An 18109-nucleotide genomic window follows, 5' to 3' on the forward strand; every position below is an offset into this window, starting at 1 on the left:
TCCATGAAAAAAGGAGTGCCCAAACCATGCCTAAGCCATTGGGTGTGATGAGAGCACATGGAAGCCTTTGACTGCCCCTCATTGCCGCAAGTTGTGGAGATCACAGGGAAGTGTTACTGGGCAAGTTTCATGGGAACTAAAATGGAACCACATTTCTGAGTATGAGTCAGTGGGGTGCAGCAGTAGAGAGGTTGCTGGTTGTCTTCATACTTGTGAGCTACCCGGAGGTGTCTAGATGGCACCAGGGGAGTTAAGATGCTGGGAGAGGTGGCCTGATACAGGAAGGCTCTTACATTTTTGTCATAAAGTGACCTACACACACGGATTGCATGTTGGGTTCTGATTCCCATAAGATACTGCCAAAGTCTCCTTGCATGGAGAAATGCTAGCCTTCTTCATCATTCACCCTGGAGCTGAAAACTAATTCTTTCTGACAGTGGTAGGAAGGCTATCACTGGTGGTAGAAGCACTGATGGTCTTGGAGCACTCTGTCCATGCTCAGAGAAACAGTAGCCATTTAATATTCTATAGGGGGGGTTGCAAGCTCATTGTGGAGTAAAGTCCTCTTTCTGGCCCACCAACTTGAGCTGGGAGGCACTGATGTGTTGGGGGAGGCTCTGATGAGCTGGGAAGCACTCTGCCTATGCTCAAAGAAATGATAGCTGTTTAATATTGTATATCTGGGGGGGGGGGGCCCTGCAAGCTCATTGTAGAGTAAAGCCTGTCTGTTTGAGCTGGGAGAGGCCCTTTGCCCATGCTCAGAGAAACAACAGTTGTTTAATATTGCATACCCTGGGAAGGGGGGGTTGCAAGCTCATTGCGGAGTAAGGCTGCAATCCTATCTACATTTTCCTAGGAGTCAGCTCCATTGACAATAATAGGATTTCCTTCTGAGTAGACATGCATAGGATTGGGCTCTAAAGCCTTCTTTCTGGTTCTTCTGCTTGAGCTGGGGGGGGCACTGATGGGCTGGGGGGAGGCTCTCTGCCCATGCTCAGAGGAACGCCTGCTATATATCGGGGCATACCCCGGGGGAGGGGGTGTTGCAAGACGAGCGCGGAGGGAAACCCTCCCCCTGGCCCCTGCGTGGTCCCTGCTGGCCGGGCACGTGTCGGGGAGGCCCGTGTGAACGCCGCGCGCGTCTGCTGGTGGCTGGAGCGCGCCCCGCCCCGACCCCTCCCCAGGAGGAGGCGGTGCTGCTGCTGGGAGGCAGGCAGGCAGGCAGGGATGGAGGCGGCTTGACAGCCGGGGCAGGATGCTGCTGCTGCGGGCTGCCCCCGGGGGGCTGCGGTGAGGTCTGGCGCGGTGGGGGCGGCGCGGAGGGGGCGGGGGCCGCCTGGGGGCCGCCGCCTGGGGGGACCCCCGGGCCGGTGGGGGCGGCGGCGGCGGCGGCTGCAGCAGCATCCCCCTGATCCGGGAGGAGGAGGAGGAGGGGGGGGAGGCGATGGATGAGCCTGCCGCGCTGCCGGGGAAGGACGAGCAGCCCCCGCCGCCCCCGCCGCCGCCTCCGGGGCTGCTGCTGCCCCCCGCGCCCGCCCCCCCGCCCGGGCTGAGCCTGCAAAAGGCGCTGCAGCAGTGCGAGCTGGTCCAGAACATGATCGAGATCAGCATCTCCAGCCTGGAGGGGCTGCGCACCAAGTGCCAGGCCTCCCACGACCTCACGCAGAAGGAGATCCGCACCCTGGAGGTGGGTCTGCGCGGGGGCAGGGGGCAGGCCCGGCCGGGCCAGGGGTCTCCCTCTCTCCTCCCCACGGCCGCGCCGCCGCGCAGGGATGCATGCGCGCAAGCACCGGGACGCGGGCAGGTGCAGGGCGCACCGAGCCTGCGCGCCCCTGCAGGTGTCCCCCGGTGGGGAGGGGATCCCCATCTCCCCCCACTCTTCGGAGCTCAGGCACGGTCTCTTGGCCCCCCAGCACCCCAAAGCCTTCTTCTCCATCTCCCCCACCCCACACTCTCCGGAGCTCAGGCACGGTCTCTTGGCCCCCCAGCACCCCAAAGCCTTCTTCTCCATCTCCCCCACCCCACACTCTCCGGAGCTCAGGCACGGTCTCTTGGCCCCCCCGCACCCCAAAGCCTTCTTCTCCATCCCTAAGTCTCCATCTCCCCCCACTCTCAGAGCTCAGGCACGTTCTCTTTATCCCCCCAGCAACCCCAAGACCTTCTTCTCCATCCCTAAGAGGGGATCTCCATCTCCCCCCACCCCCCACTCTCAAAGCTCAGGCACGTTCACTTCCTAAGAGGGGGATCTCCATCTCCCCCCACCCCACCCTCACTCTCCAGAGCTCAGGAGCGTTCTCTTGACCCCCCCAGAACCCCCAGAACCCTCTTCTCCATCCCTAAGAGGGAATCTCCATCTCCCCCACCGCCAGAGCTCAAGCACGTTCTCTTGAGCCCCCCAGCACATTTTCCGTGCCCACCCCAAACCATTCCTAAGAGGGAGATCTCCATCATCTCTCTATCCCATTCTTCCCTCCACTCCCAAAGCTAAAGCACATTCTCTTGCCCCCCCCTTCTTGCCCACCCCAGAACCTTCGTCTCTAAGGGGGGATCTCCATCTCCCCCACTTTTCAGAGCTCAAGCACATTCTCTTCCCCCCAGCTTTTCCTTGCCCACCCCCTGAACCTTATTCTACATCCCTCCCGTGCCCCCCTCCCGTGCCGAGGAGGAGAGGCTGGTGGTGATTCCTGAAGGCAGATTTTGCAGGGGGAGTTAAAAATAAACCTGTCTCTGTGGACTCTCTGGAGGGGGGGGCAAGCACCAGAGAGAAAATTGGAGGGCAGCTAATTGGACATGGGGGGGGGAGCGAGAACGTTTTGCTAAAGATCATGGCAGCTTTGATGGGAACAGAGGATGGGGGGTTGATGAGGGTGGGATTTGCCACAACGTGGTTGATGTGGGGGGGGGGGTAGGAGATGCACATGTTTGGCACGCATGAGCCAGGCACCATGCAATGCTTTGACCTAAAGGCCTGACTCTCGTTGCTTTCCCCTTGCCAAGACTGGTGCTGGTGTGTGTGTGTGTGGGGGGGGGGAGAGCAGGTGCAGTCTGGCTTCCCAGGTTCCTTTGTCTGGGCATTCTTAACTGGTCAGGATGCAAAGTGATCCCCCCCTCCTGCTGGCTGCCCACCTGGCAGCCCGTCCTCCAGCCCTCACCACCACCACCTCTCTCTCATTTGGAGAGATGGAGAGCTGCTGTCCCTTCCTGCTGGTGAGCTGTGCTGGGGTCCCTGCATCTTGTCCCTGAAAAGTTGCATATTGGGAAGGGGGGCAATCTGCTAGCTGCAGCTTCTCTAATTGCTGTGGAGGGTTGATGTTGTGCTGGGTTTTCATTTTCTGTGAACATGTGACATTCTTGCTAGGAATTATTAGCTCTGCTGGCTTTGGACTGGGGCAGGGGGGTGGTGGTGGTGGTTTTCTGAGGCCTACCTGGAAATAGAATCTGGGAACCTTTGACACTGAAGGTATTTGCTCCACCCACGAGCCACTTGGCACATATGGATGGTCTCTGACTCTTATCGGTTTGCCATCAAAAAGTAGAGAAGAGTCCCGCTGTTCTCAATAGTTGCGGAGACCTGGCTAGTTGTGGGTTGCTCAATGTTTTTGTGACCAGAGTCTCTTGTGGGAGACTTGAGTGGACCATTCTTGTAACCCAGCTGCCGTGTGTGAAACAACTGCTGGCAAGGCCAACCTGAGACCTCCTGGCATCTGAGCTGGTTGATGAACGATTTGCCGGGCTGTGCTGCACCTGACCTTTCCACCAGAAAAGGAACTGAAGAAGCGTAGAGGAGAATGGTAGTCTAGAATGTCTCTGCTCTAGCCTACCGCTCTGTTTCCTTTTCTTTTCCACCCCCTCTTCCTTTTCCAATCTAGGTAGGGGGAAGAGGAAGAAGAGCAAAGGAGGTGAGCAGGCAGACACTGGTGGGCACATAAGAAGAGCAGGGCAAGAGCCCATCTAGTTCTGCTTCCAGTGGCCCACCAGATGCCTGAGGGAGCACACAATAGACTTGCATCCTGTTGCCACTCCCTTGCAGCTGGCCTTCAGAGGCAGCCTGCTTCTAAAACCAGGAGGTTGCCTATGCCCACAGGTCACAGGTCATGGTTCAGGATGTGGACTCACCTCCCTGCATTACAATCTCTGCACATGAACTGGAGGTTGTCCATGACTTTGTGTACCTTGGCTCAACGATCTCCGACACTCTTTCTCTCGATACCGAGCTAAACAAACGCGTCGGTAAAGCAGCTACCACGTTTTCCAGACTCCCAAAGAGTCTGGTCCAACAAGAAGCTGACGGAACATACCAAGACCCAGGTCTGCAGAGCTTGCGTCCTGAGTACACTTCTGTACTGCAGGGAGTCAACGACTCTTCGCTCACAACAGGAGAGGAAACTGAACGCTTTCCACATGCGCTGCCTCCGATGCATCCTCGGCATCACCTGGCAGGACAAAGTTCCAAACAACACAGTCCTGAAACGTGCTGGAATCCCTAGCATGTATGCACTGCTGAAACAGAGACGCCTGCGTTGGCTTGGTCATGTCGTGAGAATGGATGATGGCCGGATCCCAAAGGATCTCCTCTATGGAGAACTCGTGCAAGGAAAGCGCCCTACAGGTAGACCACAGCTGCGATGCAAGGACATCTGCAAAAGGGATCTGAAGGCCTTAGAAGTGGACCTCAACAAGTGGGAAACCCTGGCCTCTGAGCGGCCCGCTTGGAGGCAGGCTGTGCAGCATGGCCTTTCCCAGTTTGAAGAGACACTTGGCCAACAGACTGAGGCAAAGAGGCAAAGATAGAAGGCCCATAGCCAGGGAGACAGACCAGGGACAGACTGCACTTGCTCCCAGTGTGGAAGGGATTGTCACTCCCAAATTGGCCTTTTCAGCCACACTAGACGCTGTTCCAGAACCACCATTCAGAGTGTGATACCATAGTCTTTCGAGACTGAAGGTTGCCAACATGCCTATGCCAACTATGGCTTGTAACTTTTCTTCCATAGTCTGTCCTGTCCCTTTTTAAAGGCATCTAGGCCTGATGCCATCACCACATCCTGTGGTGAGGAGTGCCATAGATTAATTACCACCCACAAATTTGCTGCCTAAGGTAGCCACCTGAGTTGTCCTCATGGATGAGCCAGTCCTGTCTATTAGGGTGTCTGGAATTGGTGACTAGCTTTGGTAAACTAAGCAGATTCATGGAGGGTGGGCTCTCATGGTTTTTGGCTGTGATAGTTCAGTGATACCTCTGGGCTTAGAGGTTTTTGGTTGTGCGTGGGTGGGGGCTTTTCTAGGCTGGAAGTATATTGGATGTTGGGTGGATAAGAGTTGTTGCCTTCTTGCCATGCGGAAAATGTATCTGGCACGTGAAATAAAATGCACGGTTAGGCTTTTGATCTGATTCTCCAGGGTTCTTATGATCTGTTAACACTGCAGCCTTCCTCCAACCTGCTTGCCTCGATGTGAGTGGCAGAGAGCAGGGGTCTTCCCTTGTCAAGAACGGGGCCCACTTCAAATCCAGCTTCAGGAGCCCAGCTGGAAAGAGGGTGGGCAAGTGAGTGGCCAAATTTCGAATTCACTATTAAGTGTTGGGGCTGTTAAGTGTGGGGAGGCTCACACAAAGCCTCTGCCTGAGCACCATTTCACATGTTGCACAATTGCAAGCCCTGTTTTGCCACCAAGCCTGTGCTTGAAGGGCAGTGCAGCCCAATCTTGCTTCCTCATGAGTGATAAAAAAGCATGTTTGTTGCATTCACATGTTAGGTGTTCAGGTGCACACTAAGATTTTTGCCAAATGTAACATCCTGAGCAACCCTGCGATGCTGAAGGAATGCTCGTGGGGACAGCGAGGCTATTTTTGATTGCACGAACCGTTTCTTTGGGTTGGCAGTATAACAGGGCTGAGAACTGAGGTTTGGTGCTGCTGGTTGACCTAAGAAGTGCTCCATGGTGGCGAGCTCAGTTGGGTTGGTGTCAGCACCCCATTGATTCAGACAAACCGCTTGAGAGGTACCTGAAACAATTGCAGAATTGAAAGCCCAGAGAAGCGGGGGATGGTGATTGCAGAGGGTTCTTTTGACACAGCACTGCTTGGGAAGGAAACCTCTTGAAAATGGAGATCATGAACTTTAGAGCTGGGGGTGGGTCTCTAATCTAGCTAGAATGTGGATGGTATTATCATCTATAGATAAAGCATACATGAGATTTTGGTGAGGTTCCTTTTGCAGAGAGGACATGCAGAGTTATTCATTGCATCTCAATGTCTTCCATGCCACTTTTTGCCAAAAAAATGACCAAGCAGAACTTTCAGGGCACTTTCTCTCACAAGACCTGGAAGAGTTGACGTGATTCTTCTCTTGTAAACTTTTAGGGTGTGTTAACATGACAACTGTACCTGCCCTAGATGTCTTCTATCCTTTCCCTGCATGCTTAAAGAAGACGGACAGGAGTGCAGCATTAAGGACATGTCAATTAGCCATGATAGTCAAAATGGAGCTTACATATTCAGGAGTAGTCTGTATGAAGCTGCTGGGTGCTTGGGTCAAGCAGCAGGTAGCGTAGCTGAGTTGTGCCGTGACTGGGTGGATATCTAGTGTAGCCTTGGAAGAGTGTGACTGACTGAGACCAAAGTTGTATCTAGCCCAGTGGTCTGTTTCTGACAGTGCCCTGGGAAGCCACAAGCTAGGTGTGGAGTCGACTGTCTCTCCCCCATACTTGCTCACTAGTAGCTGGTATTCAGAAGCGTGACCTGCCAAGCCAACTCTAAAGCTAACAAATGTTTCTCATGTATATAAGAGGGGATTTTTGTATATACCTGGACCAGCTCTTCCCTTGAATGCTCCAAGTTGTGCCAGTCAGGCCTAGGTCAGGACTTCCCTTCAGTGCATCTGAAAGTGTTCCTGGAATATCTGAAGAAATGTGTGCCTCTGAGCAGGTCGAGACTGTATTTTTCCATTGTTAGTGAATGTAGTCGGCTCCCATGCAGGCTAAAGGATTCCAGGGGAATCCCAAGCCCCAGCTCTGTGGGGACTACCTGCTTTGGAGGCAGAAGTTCTCAAATTCAGTCCCTGGCAGCATCTCCAGTTTGGCCTGGGAAAGACTCTGCTGTGAACCCCTGGAGAGCTGCTGCCGGCCAGTGTTGATAACACTGATCTAGATGGGTCAAGGCTCCAGTTTGTTGTACGCCACCTTCATGGATTCATAAGCCATTTGCTGTTTTGCTTTTGTATTTATAAGTCCTGGTGCCACTGCTGTTCGTGACTGGGTTTGTGCTGTGTTGCAGTGTTTGGATAGTTGTCTAGCATGCAGAGACACAGATGTGACCTTGCGATCACTCCTTTCAGGGTTGGCTTGAGTATCTGGACCTAATTAAGAGGAATCTTGAGCTTTTCCACTCTCTCCCCGCCACCCCATAACTCCTCCTCCAAGGTCTGGGGGATCCCTGCATGCCTAAGATCTTGTACATAGTGGAAAGGGCTTCATCTGCTTTCATGGGACTCAGAGGTGCCTGGAAAAATTCTCTCTCTGTGTGTAGGTGCCTTAATGAATTGGGCAGCAGATTTTAATATTTTAGTATTAACTACAAATGTTGCAGGTATGAAGGCACTACTTCTTGTTATCTTGCCAGGCCAAGCCACTCACCTGGGTGAGAGAAGAGGCATTCCCTCCTGTGTGTGAGTGAATGCCTGTTCTCTACCTTTTGCTAATGGTTCCTATAACCCACTAATAATGAAAACATGCTTTAGAGTTCCCAGGGACAGAGCAGACCTGTACGATTTGTGACCTGCTTTCCAATTAAGTACAAATAGCCCAAAAGGTATGTGGAAAAGCACATGTCAGCAGTTTAAATGGGGTATCTTAGCCATCATTCTGCTAAGCATTTGGATGTTGTTAACATGACATCTGTGCCTGCCTTGGATATACACCACGCTGGCCCCGCAGCTGAAGGAGGATGAACTGGAGCGTGGCATCAAGGGGGTATCAATTAGCCATGGTAGTTCAAAAAGTCTCCATGTTTAGGAGCACTGAATTGTTTAAAAAGGCTGTCACCTTACACTTATGTGTTGGGTCTCACCACACTTTGTGGCACTGGTTTGTGCTCTTTGACGCTATTAATGGGTAGTATTTGTTTCTTCTGGAATTGTTAAGGAGGTTAGTTCTTTGCTTGCGTTGTGTCAAATGGTGGTGGTGGTGGGTTTGCTAGTGTCTTATTCTCAGCAGGTTTAAAGGTGATGGTTTGGAGCGTAGACATCTTAAAAACTATCTCTATTCCTGCATGCTCTGGTTATTATCCCGGCCCTTGCTCTGGGTGCCCTTGCCTTCAGAGGCACAGCTGGGTTCCTCAGTGGTGGAGATGACCTGGTGGAAGCCCCTCCTCATGGAAGCCCACTTTGTTCTTGCCCTAGACTTCTTCAGAAGCTTTGACCTTTCTGTTCAGTGTTTGGAGAGGAGGTTATGTTCGTTCAGCGGTGACAATGGAGTTATTCAGCTGCAGTTTTTCAGTGGAGGTGTTCGGTTTTTGTCTTGTGCACCCTTTCTTAATTAGTTAATTAGTGTTTGAATTATTGTGTTGCTCTTATTGTAAGTTGCCTCAAAAAGCAAGAAAGGTGGGGAAGAAGTACTTGAAGAAGCTAATAGCTCCCGAAGGCCTGAACAACATAAGCAGGCCTTACATTCTTTTTGAAAGCCTGGCAAGTAGGAGCATGGATGAACTTCTTCTGGGATGCTGGTCTGGAGCCTTGGGGTTACTCCTGGAAGGCCGTACTTCTCCTTACCATGGTTCTTGACCCATAGAAGATGATTATATAGTGCAAGACTCTTCCTGATGAGCTTACTAGACAAATGGGCTTGCATGGGTAGAAGTACTCTCAAAGATATGAAGGATGCAGTCTATGGTGGGCTTTACAGGGTTACCAGCACCTTGAACAAAGCCAGGAAACTTTTTTTGCCTTATACAGATGCTCGTTTTAGTAGGGATGAACAAAAGTGGTATGCAGACGGACTTGGTTTCTCCATTTCTTGGGGTGGGAAGTTGAAATATTGTTGTGTTGATTGCATTGTATATCTGCCTTGTGAAGAGAGAGTGGAATAGCTGCTTAGTTAGGAAAAAACAGACAAGATATTCTGCTTGTGGAAAAAGGATTTGGGAGGGTTTTGTGTCTTGTGTTGCACTGGGAAGATAACAAGGGTGTGAAAGTGATCATATCCTTCCCCCATCTCACAGTGGATGTATAATGAGCATGGCAGTCTCCCCTTTACGACTTGCCTGTCTCTTCTCCTCCTATTCCCTGTATTGGAATAGGGAGACAGAGCAGAAGAGGAAGTGTGAAGCAGGTGCTTTAACCGCCACTCTCCTCTCTTCCATGCCTCCTCTTCTACTCTGTCCCTCTCTTTCAGTTCCAATCCAGGGAGGAGGAGCAGTGAAAACGAGTGGGTGGACAGAGGTGGCTGCCCCCTGCCAACCTGTTGCCTGAGTTACTGTTTCAGTCGGCCTTGTGAATGGGCCGGCCCTGCCTGCCTCTCTGCTCAAAGACAAATGCTAAGAGCTGTTTGCCTCCTTGCCATCCAATAGATGACTTGGGGCCTGTACCATAAATGCTTTGGGAGCATGCACATGTATGTATGGGAGCATAGATCAGCTAGTACAGTTGGCAACCTTTTTTCTCCTGCAGCCGTGACTCCGGCGCTGGGGCTGTCCTCCGGCTAGAGAGATGGCTTGGTGAGGACCTCAGTTCCCTCTCTGATGGCAGAGAATCTACCAGGCTGGGCAGTGTAACAGTATGGCCACTAAACAGTTGAACCTGAGAGCTTTGAGGCGGCGATGAAGCTAGATTCCACCTTTGCACTCTTTATTTCTTGTGCCTTTTCGTTGCTCTCTTAGATCCACAATAAAGAAGAAAGCTTGTTTGGTTGCAGTAAACAGTGAGTGAGTTTCTTTGGGGCCCCATGCAAAAGAGAGCCAGACCTGCCTGCTGTGGCCAGCCTCAGCCTCTCCTTCAGGACCCCGAGAGTGATTGGAAAGCAGGCCGCACAGGGTCTGAGCCTGTCTTCCAGGCACCACAGGCCTGGCCTCTTGGTGTGAGGCTGCCTTCCTGCCGTGTGGCTGAACGTTGAGGGATCTTTCATCACACCACCATGCTCCCCCCCCCCCGATAAAAAAGAGGCTTGCAGTGGTGTGTTGGGAACCACCTGCTTTGTGTTTCATGCCTCTCTAAACAAATTTGCTTAAGCTGTGATAACACCTGCCATATATAGACCAATCCTTAGGCCTGGTTTGCCCTTCCTCTCTCTCGCTCACACACACATGCATGCAGCCGACAAGGCACACTTGACTTCTCAGAGTGTCTTTATGCGGTGTTCGATGACTTGCAAACGAATGTGTGAATTGAAAAAAAAGAGGGTGTTGGAGAGGAAGTGGCAGCGAAACCTCTCTGGTGCAGAAGAGAGTTCAACTCAATATTATCTGTGCTTTCTCAGGAGGAAGTACCCCTCCAGGTTGAGGGTTTCTAGACCAGTTCCTGAGGCCCCGACACTAATGGACTCCCTAAGTTTTGAGTCAATGCCTGGTATTTGTCTGGGATAGTGGTGGGTACATCTTGGTGTTTTCACTTAAGTGCTGCTTAAGTGAATCAATGAAGTGGACTTGCATAGAGTCAGACCATGGGTCCCTTGAGCTTGGTATTGGCTACATTTAGGGCCCAATCCTATGGTACCCAATCCTATGGTATGCTCAAACCACTGGCGCTGAGTGTCGTGAAAGTGCAATAAAGCACTTTTCCACCAGTGGTAATGCCATTGGACTTCAGCACCAGGAGGACCCAGCTGGATCTGGAGCAGCTGGGGGCAAATATCGCTACTGGTCAGTGGCAAGGCTTTTCAGGGCAGGAGCGGGGTGGGGAGCGGGTGGAACTGGGTGGAGAGAGGGGAGGATTGGACCCAGGAAGGGGTGGAGGCAGTGACTGAGTCTGCCACTGTATCCTATGCTCCTTCCCTGGCTGGAAAACCCTACACAGGCTTCCTCAGTTCCATGCCTTCTCAGTAGCTTCCCTCAATAGCTGGCATAGCTTCAAAAAGACCCATTGGGGCTGCAGTGCTGTTACCTGGGTAAGGGAACAAACACTCTCTTCCCCTCTGGGGACTCCGGTGGCTGCCATGGCCCCATTGGATATACCAGCAACAATTTTGGTGCCGCTGTTCCTCTGGGCACTGGAGCAGCATAGGACTGGCTGCCCTTCTCTGGGATAATAAGTGAGTTTTTCTCTTCTTGGAGATGCCAGGAATTCAGGGATGTGCGGTCAGGGGAGGCAGTGCCTCCCCTATCCCACCCTGCTCCAATGAAAATATCCTCAAAGCCTCATGTGCCTCCAATGAAAATAGCCTCACATACAGGGAGAGCTTGCGGGAACAACAGCTCAGCTTCCCCTGTGCTTGTGCTTCATCCAGTTCCTGAGTGGTTGTGTGATCCTGGGGAGGGGGCAGGCTGAGCTGTGGCTGCCCCAAACTCTAGTCTAGTCTGCTGCTGGGGAAACTCTCAGAGAGACTAGAGCTTCAGCAGGAGAGCTCAGCTTCCACTGTGATTATGCAGGCACTGGGGTAGCCCCCTGAATGCCTTGCAGAGTGTCGTCATCATGTCACCCCATGCTGGGGTCTGCCTCTCCAACCTTGGACCTCACTTGGTGTGTCTGCAGGAATTGATCTTCTGCATGCAAAACAGGGCTTGTCCACTGAGCCAGGATGGGGACCATAGCTCAGTGGAAAAGCACCTGCAGGTCCCATGTTCAGTCTCTAGCAGCTATTCTAGGCATTGCTGGAAAAGCCCCCCCCCCCCTCTGCAGGCCAGCCGCCTTCCAGTGTAGGCAATACCAAACTAGACAGACCTTCAGCCTGAGTCAGGAAACCGCCTGCTGCTGTGTACCTTGATCATGCTGTTAAGGATGAAGGCATGCTCAGGGTTGCTCAGCACTGATGAATTATGCCTTTTCTCTTGCAAGGTCCTGAATGTGCCCTCTGGCTTCATAAATGTTACGCGTGGTGGAGCCACAGGGAGAGGAAAATTAGACCTGCTTTGCAAGTGTGGCTCCTCAAATCCAAAGCTCAGTTTAAAAAGGAATTGAGTAAACTCAGCAGCATTTAGGAATTGAGTATAGCAAATGTCTAGGAATCTAGATATGATATGTTGGGTATGCAAGAGCAGCAAGGATTAGGGCCCTCTCCATACTGGCACCTACTCTATGGCGTTCCTTCCCTCTCAGTTTACAAACTGTTTCCTCCTTAGAGGCTTTCCAGTGGGGCTCAAAGACGTTTCTTTTTACTCTTGCCTTTTGAGGTTCGGGCTTTTTAATATAGATATTTGAGACTTTTTAAACATTAGTTTTATAGACTTGTGTTCTTTGTAGTGGTGGTTAGTTCTGTATTCTTTGTTTCTGGCTTTTAATGAGATTTTTAATCTTTTTAATGAGATTTTCTGGCTTTTAATGAGAACATATATATAATGTTTGTTGACTTTTGTAAGCGGCTTTGAATGCCCACTTGGGAGATGAAGCGGGATATAAATTTGTAAATAAATAGGTGGGAGACTATAACACCTATTTTGCACCATCTGCGCTGGTTCCCAGTTTGCAGCTGGACCCAGTTCAGAGTGTTGGGCTTTGATCTTTAAAGTCCTTCATGGGTTGGGACCAAGTTATCTGAATGACCGCGTTCTTGCCTGTCAGCCTGCCTGGAGAGATCTGAATTGGAGGCTCTGCTTCCTGGTTTGCCATTGCCTGAGATCTGGTTGGCAGGTACAAGTGGTGATGACATTCAGCGGTGGTCCCCTGTGTGTGGAGTTCCCTTCCAAGAGAGACTCTGAAAACTTGCAGTTTTTAGGAAGGTAAGAAATGCGATAAGCATTTCTTATTTAGCAAGGCCTTCCTGTCCAGAGGCTTCACTAGGTTTCGTGTCACCTGGTGCGAGAGCTCATCACGTCACCCTCTTGATTGGTTTTCTCCTGTACCAGACCATACAGGAAAACAGCAATATCATATGCACTGCCTGAACATAGTGGCATCATTCAGGTTGGTGTAACACCCCCCCCCCATTTACTATTTGTTTATCTAAATATATCACAGCACAGGTCACCCAACAAATTAGTAACCAACAAAAAACCAGTGACAGACTCGATGGCACTCACACAACTGAATAAGATTATCGTATTAGCTCTGATACATTGAAATGAGAGCTGACTCATACTAACACCTTATTGGTTCCCTGCTGTGTCAGAGTAATACCTCATTGGTTCTTGGAACAATCAGTCCCATTGGTCAGTTTTGAGTTAAAGAAATCCACTTTTTGTTACTTAAGGCAGTCGTGTTTTTTTCCTGGTTAATTGGCCATAATATTTGATAGAATAAGGATAGTATGGTTTGTTTCATTGCATTCTGCAAGAAATTACCTTTCCAATGATGTATAACACTGTTCATCAACCTTGGGATCAGGACCCCAAGGAGGTCGCAAAGCCTCAGTTGTGGGGTCATGACAAATTATGGGAATAAAGAAGTTGAAGACCCCTAGAGCACCACCAGGGAGAGGGAGAGGCATCTGGTGTACCCCTTCAGGTCCCTGGAGATGGTGTCCCAGTCCTGCTGAGGTTCTTGTGCTAAAATAGCTTTTACTAGTGCTAGGCTTCATGGTAGCTCTTCTTCTGCTCACTCTAATATCAGAGTGAACAGGACTGGGAGGGCATTACAGGGGCAAGGGAGTGGGTGATGATAGGGATGAGGGTAGACAATAGGGTCCTGGGAGGGGAGTGGGATCAACGATGGGATCCCCAGTATCGTACTTTATATTTTGGGGTTGTTGCGTGAAAAAGGCTGAAGACATACAGCATATTATATTATTAATAAATAATTTTCCAAAAGATTTCCAAATTTTTGACCCCTAGTGTCGCACACCCACCCACCCACCCAAGAATGTCACCTGGTGCAGTCCACACCCCTTAATGACACCATTGTTTCTAACCGACTTGCTTGTTGGTTTCAGTGCAGCTATTTTTAATCTTTGCTGATACGGTTTGAGTATTCATGCCATTATACTCCAGAGGGTTATCAAGACTGCTCAGAGGATTGTTGGCTGTTCCCTCCCTTCTTTGGAGGAGCTTTACAGTGCAAGGTGTATGTCGAGAACCTTAAAATTCCTGAGAGATCCCTCGCATCCTGGTTATCGGTTTTTTGAACTACTGCCATCAGGAAGAAGATATAGGGTGATAAGAACAAGAATGAGTAGATTAAAGAACAGTTTTTACCCCAGTGCAGTGTCTAGATTAAATGCGGGGGTACAGTGATATGTTGAACAGAGTTTTAGCAGTGTGGTGACTGTATATGTAGTCTGCCTGACTTTGTTGTATTGTTGTTTTGTGGGGGTTGTATCTTGTTTTACCTTGCGAAAGCACCTAATTTCGTTGTGTTTACGGGTACAATGACAAATTTTCTATTCTATTCTATTACTGTTGGCTGTTTTGTAAACCACTTTGGTCTCTTTGGAAAAGTGGCCTAAAGGTGGGGTGAGTAAATTCAACCCAGTTGAAAATCCAAAGAGCCGTGGCCCATCCTGGTCACTGCCTAAAACCATGGCCAAGCGCTCTGTTGAGTTGCAGTGTCCACTTTGGTTTCCCATGCTTAGGAAAGACTGGAGTGAGAGTAATTAGTGAATGGCCATTAGGTGAGTTTTTCATGGAGGTGTCCTCTTTTTTTCCCCTGTTGTTTAAATGAGACCCCCACAATGGAGCCTCTGCCTAATGGCTGGAGGTGAAGGCATAAAGGGTGTGGCTCACTCTTAGGTAAACTGGGCCTGCTCCTGCAGGTCTTATGTGGAGCTCACACTATACACTCCAGTGTCAGAACCTGGGACAGCGCTCTGGGGAAGCAGGAAGGGAGATCTGATTTAAAGCTGAAATAGCAAGTGTGTCCGTCTGTCCCTCTCCACGTCCTGCAATGCTCACTTAGAAATCTCCCCCCCCCCATTTTGCTACTATCCACAAAGCAAACTTCCCTACTTTAAATGTCACCACTTGCCCTCCAGAGAGTGTGGGAGAAGCTGGGTGCTGGCCAATACGACTTTGCCACTCCACGTGGATGTGATCGCGTCATTCCATGCCTGCTTACAACCCGACTGTGTGCAACTCTCCCCACACTGCCTGCCTTCCCCAGCATTGGCCCATCCACATGGCTGACTCAGGCCATAAATTGGTGCAGGGTGTCTTCTTTCCCTCCTTTAGTTACCACTCCTCTTCCTTCCATACTCCCTGAATTTGAAAACGGAGTGGAAGTCATGCAGAGGAGAGGAGAATTTTGGCCTCAAATATCCTCCACCTCATCTCCCTGCTCTCCTCTACACTTCCTCTTCTTTTTCAAATCTAGAGAACGATGGAACCACTGGCTAAGGGGGGGGGGGATATTTGGTGCTTTGCCTGAAGTGTCCAGAAGTCTTGAGTTAGCCCTGAATTCCCCATCTTACTACCACTTATTGTGGTACTAGGGTATTTGCATTCTGGATGGTTGTGTCCTGGTCAAATGCATCCCAGTCATGATGGCTATTCAGTGGGTCCTTATTATCTGTGGCTTCATGGATTTGACCCACTGTGGGTTCCAAACCTGTGGCAAGAGGACCTCCTCTATGAGTTGGACTGCTGATTTGATTATCTGATGTGTTTGACATCTGTGGGGAACCCCCCCCCCCGTTGCCGGAGACCAACGCTAAATGCTCACTCCAGGTTCAGAGGCCATTTGAAGGAGAGCCACATTTTTCATCTTCCTTTAGTGGACTTCCCAGTGGTTGACCACTGCAAGAACTCAGCTGTTGAACAAGATGGGCCCTGAACCTGATCCAGCAGGTTTTTCCTTATACCTCCAGCCATTCTACCAAATTCCCTCTGTGCACATGCAGACGGACTGGAAGGAGCAACCAACAAAAAATATACAGTATATTCAGTCTTCATTGCTCTGTTAGGGTTGCTGCTTGTTAACATGGGAAATTACAAGCATGAAAATGAGGCAGAGCAAGAAGGTAATCAAGGGTGTTCTTGTGGCCAGAGGACAATCTGTATGTGTGTTGTGGGGTGGGGGTGGGTGGGGGGGGGAGAGCATGCATTGCAATCTCTGTCTGAGGGTGTGGGAAATGTCCATTCAAGACCCTATTATCTGATTTAAACATGGCTTGTAGTTCAACAACTGTTTTCAAGGGGACTCCGAAGGATGGAAATTCTAGTGCCTTCAATGCATATTCTCAAATATTCAAAGCATCGCACATGGGTTGCCTTGTTGCCCTTGCAGCAATCCGAGCAGGGTAGGTCAGGATAATTATCCCCATGTTGAAGATGGAAACACTGAGACTGAGGGAGGCCAACTGGTGAGTTAGTGGCAGAGGTGTGATTCAAGCCAGCGAAGTCCTGGTGTGCACCTTGGTCTCTGTAGCATAGTGAACGAAAGTTGGTGTTTTGTGTTCACAGAATAACTCTGCGTTTCCAGGCTGAAACTCTCACCTGTTTGCAGGGAGACTAGCGCGCGCACACACACACACACAAACACACACACACACACACACACGACAGAACAATGTTGATACTTCCATATAATATGAAATAGTGTGATGCTTGGTTACCCGAGAGTGGGTGCCATGTGTTCAAGCAAGCATTCTACACTCTGAGCTTGTTTTCAAAGTGGGCTGGAGGTGCAGAATATATTGCCATTTTCAAAGTCTGAACTGAGGCCTTTCAAATGTATACTTAATACCTAGAGCTGGCAAATGAGTCACAAATACAGTCATGCATTGATAGGGGACAGATATCAGTGCTGACCAGCCTCCCAGAGATGAAATCCATTGTTCGAGATTCTTCATTTAGCGCACATTCCACTGGGGGTTCTTTACCGGAAGTAACTTAGCAATGAAAAATGAGCCTTAACATTTTGTATCTGTTGAGGACAATGCTTCTGAAACAGAGGTGGGCAGACTGATCCGAAGGCTGCAGTAGGGTATGGAACTTGTACGAAGGGTGAAAATATAGGCTTGGGCACCATTTCATTTTGTTTTGGAATGCCCAACCTTCCCGGTCTACTTCCCTTTTCTGGGAGGAATTCAGAAAAGGAGCATATAAAAGTTTACTTTCTCTCTGTCTCTCCTGTTTATGGCCAGCTCTTTTAGACTTGCACTGCTCTCGGAGAGGACGCGTGCTTGCCTTATGCTCAGTTCCAGCATGCGCCTTTCTTCTGAACATGCGGATGCATCCATGCCATGTGAGGCTTCTGCATTTGGGTAGGCAGCACCAGCACTGAGATCAGTGTGCCCAGAAGGGCTCTGTGGTCAGTTGAGCACGAGGAACAGTCGGAGGGTTGGATTTTAGAGTCTCTTGCAGGCCTCACTTGACTGCCAGGACACTTTGCCCACCTGTGTTGTGAAATAGGAGCAGGTGGTGCCCGTGTCCTGTCTTGCCCCAGCCAGAACAAGCCTTGTGGCTGCCAGACTGAAATGAGCTTGGTGCTCTTCCTGTCCTGTCACCCCCCCCTTGTTTCTAAAATGACCCTCTCTCTCTTGTCCATCAACCACAGTACAACTTGGCCATCCGTCCAAGAGTTAGGCAGCTCTGGTCAACACACTTCTGAAGATCATCTCTTGCTATAGTCGGAGGCTAGCCTAACGTAGAAAATATGCATTCGTTAAACTTTCAAACGCAACTTGTAGTGTGCCCAGGGAGCTCTCCAAGGTGGACTGGATTTCCACTCCTCCCGCCCTGTGTACTCCGACAATCCCTTTCGTCAGCATGGGGCTTGTGTGCCCCGGCTCAGGTGATCGGTCTTTTATTTTTATTTTTTTTCCATCCACGTTTTCTTTGTTTTGGTGAGATTGTAATCTCCCAGCAGGGCAAGGCAGGGGAGCTGTTTCCAGCATGGCTGACGTCAGCACAGCTCTGTCGATTAGCTGGCGCTAGGCGCTGGGAAAGAGGCGCAGCTGTCGTCCCTCTCCCTGGAGACCAGGTTTATCGCTGCTGTCACTCTGCTTGCTTCAGGGAATTTACACAAAGTGGCCTTCTAAAGGATCAGTAGCACATGTGTGAGTTGATGGGGGGTGGGTGGGCAGGCTGGCACTC

General features: G+C 50.3%; 1 protein-coding gene across 1 annotated transcript in view; it reads left to right on the plus strand.

Annotated features, from left to right (window-relative positions):
- Positions 1-1579: 1579 nt before the first annotated feature.
- Positions 1580-18109, plus strand: part of KSR2 (kinase suppressor of ras 2) — a 186856-nt gene continuing 170326 nt past the window's right edge. Inside the window, exon 1 of the mRNA XM_066609856.1 lies at positions 1580-1687. Within this exon, the coding sequence (XP_066465953.1) occupies positions 1595-1687 (93 nt within the window). The 5' untranslated portion in view covers positions 1580-1594. The remainder of the gene's footprint in view (positions 1688-18109) is intronic.

This window comes from Tiliqua scincoides, chromosome 14 (genome assembly GCF_035046505.1).
Source record: "Tiliqua scincoides isolate rTilSci1 chromosome 14, rTilSci1.hap2, whole genome shotgun sequence".
NCBI classification, from domain to species: Eukaryota; Metazoa; Chordata; class Lepidosauria; order Squamata; family Scincidae; genus Tiliqua; species Tiliqua scincoides.